Raw genomic sequence first — 11,152 nt, 5'->3', positions numbered from 1 at the left:
AAACGTTTAATTCTATAAATTATGCAGAAAAGCAAAATATGTCATATTTTAGTCCGGCACAGTTAATTAAAATGTATAAACAATAACCTTTAACATGTAAACCTCACAAAAGTCGACCTCTAGTAGCAGATACAGCTTTCAAATTATATACTTACATTGCTGTACCGGATATATTTATATTTTTATACAATATAATCACGATTGTAAATCCGTTAAATTTTCGTTTTTATAAAGAAATTTAAATGGTAATAAATTTAATACCTTCGTCTTAATCGACATGTATTTAAACACGTACATAATCAAAGTTTTTATGTTATCTAATTTTTCACATGTTTGTTTAACTATGTATAGGTAATCGCATGATCCTTGAATTTACGTTATATTCTCATGCATTAATATTACACCCAATCGAATTGCATTCAAATCGTGTTAGTGTACAGACCGATCCCGCTGCGCCGGCCGCCGGGTATAATATATATTATCATCATTTCTGTGTACGTTTAATTGCGTATCTATAACGCCGTATACTTACTAATGATATTAACTAATAATAATATACTATACGTCCTGCACATTGAATGCCAGGCCACTCACTCACGTTTAATAGGCAATTGACAAGTCTTGATAAAAAATTTAAATTAAAGAATTATTTCCGTACTTTAATTTGAACCCTATTTAACAATATATAGATTCAACATAAATTATATTGTCGTCGCCGGTTATTAATGATTAAAATACAATGGGAATTCTTATGTTACAGCGTTTAATTAAAACTTTTTTTTAACGATTCTAGAAACTCATTAGTTATTACGTACTGATTCTATCTGCAAGTAGCTATGAACCTATAGTTAATTACACCAAAATCCATTATTTCCACACTCTAAAACAACACAAATTATGGGTAGATATAGTAAATATAGGTTGGTACCTAATTATAGGGTGTGAATCTTGCAACAAATATTTTCACAAGGCCCTTAAACTTGAACATTTATATGATCTTCAAAATAAACAAAACACCCTTGTTATCATAGTAAAATACAAAATCAAATTACAAACATATATGTTTAAGTAATTTTAAAACATTATTTACTAATGCAGCAATAAGATCAATATATTAAATAAATAGTAATATATCCTACCTTATATGTTAATGTGGTATTAGATTAGATTATTAAATATGCACTGCTAACATTGCGATCATTAAAAGTTGGGTAGGTACTTTATATTTGATGAGTATGTAAAAATAATTCATTTAATCAGAAAAATAATATTTTACGGTCCTTTACTAATGTAATGAGTGACTTCTTCAAACAAGTTTATTTGTGTAAAATCATATGATATTTTGTATCATTATAACATTATGTGCTAAATAAATGTACAAATGATTTTGTATTTCAATCAAAAAACCATTAATTAATTCTTTTAAATTAGTAAGTAAAGTAGTTAATATTTTTCTCAAACAAAACTGATTATCAAGATAATAACTAAGATCAATAAAAAACAAATAATAATACATTTTTCGAGTATATAGAATTACATTTTTAGAATACATTCAATGCTCATTAAATAAAAAATACGCCTAGGATCAAATAGAAGAGTTAATTAAAAATAAAATTCAAAACATATATTTACGTAATATAGACATAATATTATATGCGTAAGATTATTTTTGAGTATAATCACTTTTCTTGTATAAATGATAAAACACAGAAAATGGCAATACATATAATATAAAAGATAGTGCACACTACAAGTTGCATGGAATAAAAAAATCTAAATGTACAATTTGAATAAAAAAAAAATTGGTCTTTTGCGATAAAATATTTTGATGCAAAATTAGTACAACATTTTTAAGTTCGATAAAATGAATAAATAACGCTTAATAAACTTAATACACTGATTATGTCTTGATGAAATTGCAATTCACCGTGATATAATATCTTTTATGTATACAGGTATGATAAATTGATAACATATATATAACTGTAGTTACTAAGTTGTAACAAAATATATATATATATATATATCATATTTATATCATCATTTGTCAGCCAACATGTTTAAACATTGAATACTATACAACAAATTATTGGTATAGGTATATGTCTGCAAATATGTTTACTTAAAAATAACACCACAGCAAGAGTTTATGTGTAAATTAGCTCAGAACTTTTAGAAAAAGATCAGAGTAATGTTTGCAGTTATAAAATGTTTTCAACCTAAAATATATTGTCTTCCAAAAATATAGTCTTATAATGGCTACTTATTCGATTGTTAACTATTGTCGACACATGAAAAACATTTCTTTCTCTAATATAACTGGCCGTGGGAAAAAAACTCACATGGTGTAATTTATGACAATATATCTGAAAAATTAACAGCGCACTTTATTAAGTGATAATATATAAAAATTAAACACATATACCAACCTATTAAAAGCCAAAGGTGATATTGATTTAATCCCATTACAGAACTTTTAACGTGAACGTATTTCTATTCACTATAGCTAAAATAAATTTAAATAAAAACGTTAAGAGTAAGACGTTATTCAGTTTTTTTTTTTATGACTGTTGTACAAAATAATTAAATTTGATACTAAATTAATTTTACTTTAATGCTTCATTTTTTTTCGTAAAAAATTCAGCCCATTATTTACTCGTTCATTTCATACTTCGATTGAAACACAATTTGAAATGGTTTACGACAGATTTATTTCACTAAAATTATTTTTCTTAGTAATATTTAGAAAAACCTGATAAAACACATTAATCATTTGTTCGACATTCGTCCGTTTAATAATGTTCATTAATCTTTTTTTTTTATTGTCAACATCTAAATGGACATATTTACATATAATATGCGTATGAACATCTGTTAAAACATTTACATTTAATTCAATAAAGTGCTATAAATGGTAGCATTACCCACAATTGTAAGTATTAGGTGTCGCCATCCTTAAAAATGACTATGGACCATTTGCTTCGTTCTTTAATCATCATCGGCTTGGCTATTCAGTAAGTTAATTTATCTTATTCATTATATATTTTTATTGTTAAAATACTAAATAACAAAATGTATGATTTTATAATTTTAAAATCGTTTTGAAATTATGATTATGATAATAAATTTGTACTGTAAGCAACGAATATGAAAATCTCAATTTTATCCTAAATTTTATATGAGAAAACTCTATTCTGATTACAAAAATAAATGGGTGGTATTTTTGAAAGTAACTAATTTTTACTTTAATCATATTTTCTAATTATAAAGTCTAAACAAAAATATATTTATGAAATTAATAAATATTTTATTTAAGAGCACTAAAAATTAGAATAGGGCTTAAATCCATTCTAATGATTAAATTAGATTTGAGATACAATACAACTTTATTTCCTGTATTCATTATAATATTATGTTATACATTTATATCATATAACTATCATGATAATACATGCATATTGTAAATGTAATACACATACATTAAACAATTTTACACACATACACCACACCTAGGTACTACGAGTAGATGTAATAAATTGCTAAAATGTTTAATTTAACTAGGGCTTTACCTTTAATGTAATCGACGTAGAATATCAAAAATATACCAAAATAATTTAATATTCCATATCTGGTTCACTTACCTGGTTTTTTTTATTTGAGTACTACACAATAGGTTCTATAATTTTCCTTCTCATTTTAACAGACTTAGGATTTGTTACTGTCTATAATCTATCTAAATCAATGGTGCTAAAAATGTTTTTTTCACAATAAGTTTAAATTATTATAATTTTACTAGTTATGATATAAAACTAATATAGGTACAATACCATACATTTATGTCGTATACATTTTTACCGACATAAAACCGATTTTTCCAAATAATTTTTTTTATTATTATTTTAAAATATAATATCATATTATAATGTAGATATTTTTTATGAATTTTGATTTTTAAAATTTTTAATATTTGTTTTAGTATTTTACCTATTAATTTTGTATTTTATCATAATTATTAAAATTCTAATAATTTTTATCTAAATGATATAGAAACTATAAAAAATATTTTTAACCATTCCTTTGGTTTAAATCAGAAGGCACCAAATAGCATCCCGCAAGCCTTATGCGGTCCGTGTACAAATGTTATCCTGTCCACAGAAACGATATAAAAAGTAAAAACCGATAATATTCTTGTTCTGGTGTAGTAGCTTATTATTTTTTATCATTGGTTTTTACCAAATTTGCAATTTATATGTTCCGTGAACAATATCAAGATTCCTTTTGAAAAACTATGAAATGGTGACCTCGAGTGTAATTAAACCATAGACAGTCCTGTGTTCGTTAATATGAGAAGGAAAATGAGGTTACAACCTTTTTGAAACATTTTAATATTTTAACATTTCACATTTTAAAAATATCATAACCTAGGTACTAAAAAAATAATTTTATCAATAAAAGCCTTTGTTTATGTTCTAGCGTTTTGTAAAAATAATAAATTCACCTCTTTGCAGTGTATCTAGTATATTTAACATGTCGTATGAAAATTATATGTCGTCATTATATGGCTTAAAATAAATAAAATTACTAAAAATTGCCAGGGGCGTAGCTAGCAATTTTTGTTTTGGTAGGCCTACTATAAAATTTCTACTCGCCGATAGAAATGGAGGCTTTTCCCAATTTTTTTATAAGCCTACCATAATTTAAAAGTTATTAATGATTATTTTTACCAATATTGAATAATTAATAACTTAAAACAAAACAAATTGAACCAAAAAATTAGTAGATAGTTTCAAAAGAGAAATTTTTATTTAAGTACCTAAATACGAGAGTTTTACAAAATAAAATTATAAATATTAACTATTATATTCGTAACTAATAATATACGTATTGTTAATTTATAATCTATTTTCAAAGTAAAAATTCTAATCTTCTTCATGAAAGCAAACTCGTCAATAACAGCTGATGGATTACCCATAAATTGTCCACTTATTTCCCTATCTATGGAAAGTAATGTCAAATCATTTAGTCTAGAACTTTTTATAGTTGATCTGACATACCGTGAAAACTCTTCTCATTGTTGAAAAGCTTCTTTCAGCTGAAGCACTAGATAGGTACAGGAATTACAACAATGAGTTAATTTACTTTAATTCTTCAAATCCAACTTGATAACTTTGTACTTGATTCAACAGTTCATGAAAACCAGAACTAGATGAAAATAATGTTTTACCTAATGCACATTGATATTTTAGTTTAATAAGAAATTCATCAGATCAATAAAATGGAAAAGTTTTTGCAAAATTACATAGTGTTTTACAGTCTAAAAATTCTTTGGTTTTGGTCTAATACACCTAAAACTGTATAAAACTCACCATTTTCATCAAATCGCCTGTTAATTTCAACACATATGATATCCAAAATAGTATAAAATATTATTTTAAGTTCAGTTTTTTTTCTCATTTGAAAAATACGTCTTTTACCAGTGGTAAAAATTACCTACGTAATAGAAGTTACATAACAATCTACCATTCTACTTGGAACTTGAAACATCCTATTTGAAGAAACATCAGTATTTGAGAAAGTAGATACGTTTGCATTTTCTGCAAATATTAATGAATGTTCATATAATTCATAGAAATTATTATCCTCACGTAAATCCAAAATTTGTTTTTTTGTTGCCTTAACATAGTGCACTGTTCTATATTTAAAGTAGATGACTGTAAGATAATTGAAATACAGTTTACGATGTTTAATATTTCATTTAAGCAAACAAGTATGACAGTAACTTTAAACTTGGCAAACTGTAAAATCAATCCCTCCGTAAAACTTAATATCTCAATAAAACTTTATGACAAAAATTTTGTAAGCAACAAATTTATCAATTATCTATTTTTCTATATTATCTCTAGTATATAGTGCGATAGTTCTAATGATATTTTAATAACATAGCCATCGTGATGTAGCCAAATTATTATAGTGATTTAACAATAAACGTGTATAAGTATCTTAATATTATTATATTTAATATTATTGGTTTTTTTTTTTTTTTTGAGAAAATCTGGGTAGGCCCGGACTTTCCTACTGACTACACCCCTGAAAATTACAAGTATACTGATTATACAAGTATATGCTTTCTATACCTAAAATTCTAAATACTGGTTGAAATTATTCATAAAAAATAATGCATCTAACAATAAAATAATATTAAATGTATTGTTTTAGGCTTTGCGATGGAACATGCTACTGGAGTGAACCAAAACAAAAAAAGATATCAATCAGCTCATGTTCAACTAGTAGTTCTTCAACTACTGTTAGAACATCATCGAAATTCAATGTTTTAGATTCAAAGGCTAAAATTGAAGATCTTGAAAAAGGTCTGAAAAAAATTAGCACCAACTCTCGAGAAGATAACAGTGAGGAAAATGATGAAAGTCGTGAAGACTTAGAATATAGGGATAGTCAATCATCACGGAAATTACAAAGATTTGTTCAAAGCCGCGTTCTTTCTAAAAAAATTAAGAAAACACTAAAAAAGTCTGCTAAAAAGATCTTAAGGAAAAATATTGTTCCTTTGGTCACAAACAAAATTGTTGGGTCTGTCATGACCAGATCTACTGGTAATGACTTTGAAAAAATGATGCTGCAAAGTAGAGGCGCAACTATTACATCAAGCACAAACACTATGGGTATCAATGGAAACATATTTCTGACAATACCAGAAGGATATGTAGCCAGTACAACGACAATAGCAACAACTAGGTATTTAACTAACGAAGAAGCTATTCGTTTAGGACTTTTGAGTAATACATTAGTTAGTGGAAGCCAAACATATTCGTCTAATCAAAATGGTGCACAATTTAGTTCATCGGGAAGTAGTGCTAGTAGGTCTATCAATAGTGGGATGACGCTAGAACAAAACAATGGAAATTTATATTATTTAAATAGTAATACTGGGAATATCGCAAGATCAGGGAACTTAAATAGTATTGATGGAAATTCACAATATTTTAATAAATATACATCAGTGCGTAATAATATGAACAATAATATGCATTATACAAATAATAAACATACTATGGGTAGATTGAATAATTTAGAAAGAACTCATTCGTTGCAGCATAAAATTAATCAACTTAAAACATCAAATAATGGTGAAGATAATACAATTAATGGTGACTATAAAAATAACCAATTATTAGGTGTTACAAATAATTATAGAAATGTTGAAACTTCTGAACGTATCAATCAACTAAAATTAAATGATAATAATGAAATAAATAAGAGCATTAATAGTTATCAAATTAATCACTTACGTAAAACAGTAAATTCAAAACATATTCAAAAAGGTAGCACTAAAAACGATGCTATAAAATCTAATAGACGCGATTTTAATAAATTAAATTATTCAAAATCTTTTGAAGACTCAAATAATGACCAAAATAATATATCAAACTCAATAAGTAAAGAAATCGTAAAGAGTAACGAAGATGGAGATGATAAAACAGAGGATAAATACGATGAAAATGATAAAACTGAGAATAATGACAGTGAAAATGATAAAGTTGAGATAATCAAAGATGAAAAAGACAAAAGTGAATATGATGATCAAAATGACAACACTGATGATAACAATGAAAATGATATAACTTATGATAACGACGATGAGGATGATGACAGTGAAGAGCAAGAAACATTAGAAGACGAAGTATCGGTATATGAATATTTGAATACATTCCAGAAGTTTAGATTTGATAATGGTTTGAATTCTATTGATATAATAAGAGAAGTTTTAAGTCAATTAGATTATCAACGGTACAAACTCATGGATGATATTATATATCCTCAGGACTCCACACGTTATGTCATAGACAATGAAGAGTTCGATTTTATCATAATTGGTGGTGGTAATGCGGGAAGCGTTCTAGCAAACAAGCTATCTGAAAATATAAAATGGAAAGTATTATTAATTGAAGTAGGCGGAGACGCCTTACCTACAACTCAAGTTCCTTGTTTATGGGACAGAACACTAAATAGTGTTGCAGACTACCAGTATAAAATACAACCAGATAATACAACTGGATTTGGACTTGATGGCAATATGATAATACATAAAGGAAAGTGTTTAGGAGGAAGCAGCACCACAAGTGCTCAAATTTATGTTAGAGGAAGTGAACAGCTATACAATTCTCTTGTTCAAAAAGGCTTAAAGGATTGGTCTTACAATACAACGGAGACTTACTTCAATAAGGTCGAAAAAATTCGCTTTATTACAAAAACTGAAACAAACACTACTATTTATGGAAAATGTGGACTTATCCCTGTTAGCAAATTCCGAAAAACTGAAGTAACCGTTTTGGAAAAAATTTTATGTTCTGGTTTTGAACACATAGGTTGTAAAAAAGAAAGTGACATCAACAAAAAAGACATTGAAGTTGGATTTGTTTCAATGCAAGGAATAATAAGGAACGGTAGGACTATTAATACTGCTAAGGCATATCTGAGCCCAACTTTCGGCCGTAAAAACTTAAAAGTTATGAAATATTCTAGAGTTACAAAACTTATAATAAATAAAATAGAAATGAAAGCGACCGGAGTTGAAGTACAGACAAAATTCGGTCAAACTTTAACACTGAAATCTAAATTAGAAGTTTTACTCTGTGCTGGGGCTATTGGTTCTGCTCAGATATTGTTAGCCTCAGGTATTGGGCCTAAAAAGCATTTGTCCGAAATGGAAGTTCCAGTGGTCAAAGACTTAAACGTAGGTCAGAATTTACTAATTACTCCAGTATTTACTGGCGTTGTTATCTCATACGACAAATCAATTGTTTGCAACCAGACAGATGAAGAAATTGCATTCAAATATTTAGCTAGAAATTCGGGACCCTTAAGCAGACCAAATGGTATGAGCTTTGGTGGATTTTTAAACACTGGTATGTCTGGATCTTCATTCGCTGATATTGAAGTTCATCAATTTTATATTCCCAAAAACTCGTATTCAAAATTATGCCAACTAAAATCAATTTTTGGATTTAGTGATAATTTATTGTCGGTGTATGCGAAATTGAATCACGAACGTGCTATTTCTATTTTTACAATAGCTTTGATAAACACAAAAAGTATTAGCAAAATTCTTTTGAGAAGTAAGAACCCATTGGACAGTCCGATTATTGTTGGCAATATGTTGACTGATAAGCGCGATGTAAAAAGTTTTCTAGAAGCCATCAAATTACTTTCCAAAATTGAGAACTCTGATGGAATGAAGTTAGTAAATGCGAAGTTAGAAGGTATTGATCTTGACGGATGTGCAAAATACAAAAAAAATACCAATGAACACTGGGAGTGCTTATTAAAATATATGGTGTCTACAACGTCAAGTACTGCTGGATCGTGTCGTATGGGATTAAAAACTGATTCTGATGCTGTTGTTGACAGCGAACTGAACGTGATTGGTATTTCTAATTTGAAGATAGTGGGTCGATCAGTTTTACCATTTATTACTAGTGCTTACAGTCAAGTGCCTTGTATTATGGTCGCTGAAAAGGCATATGATATAATAAAAAGTAAATACAATTAACATCCAAACTACTCAATTGAGCAAATTGAATATAATTTTAGAATATGGCACTGTGCATTATTACGATATTCATTAAAAATAAGAAGGAATCAAGTTCTCTTTACCTAAAATAAATAAATAAAATACTTAGTATATTAAACTTGTTCTTTTTCAACTCGGTAACCTTATCACTATAAAATCATTTCCTTGTTATTTAAAAACATATCAATGCATTATTTGGTTTTAATAATCACATCTAATCACTTTGGTAAAATAATATTTTTACAATTAATTATAAAGAGTGGTTTTATACTTATACTTAAATGAGCTTTCTTAAGGGTTTTTATTTACAATCTATACAACCTGCGTCATGCATATTACTTAATCATGATGAATTGATGACAAACAAAATAAGTATAATTCTTGCGAAATTCCTGTAAATATAGCATTTACCTATTTCATTCATTGAGAATTTAATAATATCTTAATGGAATTTTCTTATTCCATGCTATTTTGGTGAATTATCAAGAAATGAGGCCGACAATTGTTGTTTAATTAAAGAATTAAAATGGCTACTTAAAATAGAATTAAAATTAGAGTACCTAGTGTGATTAAGTTAGTTCGTTAAGTGGAGGTATTTTAAAGTCTCTATTTAGATTTTTTATGAGTAGTTTACCACGAGGTACAGTTAATTCACAGGCAGATTGAATGGAACATCGTTTAGGTAATGACATATTAGGTTAGGTTTTTGTATAAGAAAATGTCCAGACAATAAATTAATAAACAAATTGTGAGAATCGTACTTTGTTTTCATTATTTAAGTACTAACTAATAATTTCCTAGTATATCATGAACATATAAAAATATTTTTGTTAGTCCCTACTCCCTATGCCCTATGGTATCATGTGTAGACAGCAGCAGATGTATGTCGATGAGTATTAAAGATTTCACTTATAATAAGTGATAGAAAAATGTGTATTACTTATTTTAAAAATGTTCACTAGATTTGACTATGAGCATCACACACACACAAATACACAATCACTTAATTTTATAATTTTTAAATAACCATGTTTCCTAGGTTAATAGTTCTTACATACAGTACCTATTCGTTTTTAGTTAACAAAAAACTCATATACAAAAATTGTTCTTCATTTATTATTTTATTGTATTAATTTATGAATAGTCATTTAGCAGAGTTGCAACATTATTTTTCTTACCCTATACATTGTTAAACATGCAAATTTACAGCTAACAATGTTCGTGACTATGAGGCCCTCGGGTGAATTGGTTGTTATAAAAAGTTTTTAAATGTTACGGGAGAAAAATAAATGGATAGATGGCGCCAAAACTATATATTATTTCTTTTTCCAGAGTGCATAATATATAACTACCCCACATAAAGCATTTTTAGGTTCTTTAAGCAATATGGTGAAGACTATCATGAAAATTAGCTCCGCAGTTTTTGAATTTATTGAGCACAAACAAAATAAACGCATACTCTTTACATAGTTACATATACCTTATTTTATACCTAATCTCTAGTAATATTAAAAAATGTAGGCGATTTCGAAGTATTAGATATAGATGATTATTTATGTTTGA

General features: G+C 27.3%; 1 protein-coding gene across 1 annotated transcript; it reads left to right on the top strand.

The window, feature by feature from the left end:
* The first annotated feature begins 2,904 nt into the window (after positions 1–2,904).
* Positions 2,905–9,707, top strand: LOC107170418 (uncharacterized). The gene is made up of 2 exons (XM_015520531.2): positions 2,905–3,014; positions 6,217–9,707. The coding sequence occupies exons 1-2, from the start codon at positions 2,962–2,964 to the stop codon at positions 9,566–9,568; spliced, it is 3,405 nt and encodes a 1,134-aa protein (XP_015376017.2). The 5' UTR covers positions 2,905–2,961; the 3' UTR covers positions 9,569–9,707.
* The last annotated feature ends 1,445 nt before the right edge of the window (positions 9,708–11,152 follow it).

Source organism: Diuraphis noxia, unplaced genomic scaffold, assembly GCF_037042655.1.
Source record: "Diuraphis noxia isolate RWA-SAM2 unplaced genomic scaffold, SU_Dnox_SAM2 contig0004, whole genome shotgun sequence".
Taxonomy (NCBI): domain Eukaryota; kingdom Metazoa; phylum Arthropoda; class Insecta; order Hemiptera; family Aphididae; genus Diuraphis; species Diuraphis noxia.
This window is presented reverse-complemented; position numbering and strand designations above follow the sequence as displayed.

Bases quoted from the DNA above. Each gene is read 5' to 3' on its own strand.
- LOC107170418 (XM_015520531.2), top strand. From the start codon at position 2,962: ATGACTATGGACCATTTGCTTCGTTCTTTAATCATCATCGGCTTGGCT. The intron at 3,015-6,216 runs GTAAGTTAATTT...GTATTGTTTTAG, and splicing joins ATCATCGGCTTGGCTATTCA to GCTTTGCGATGGAACATGCT.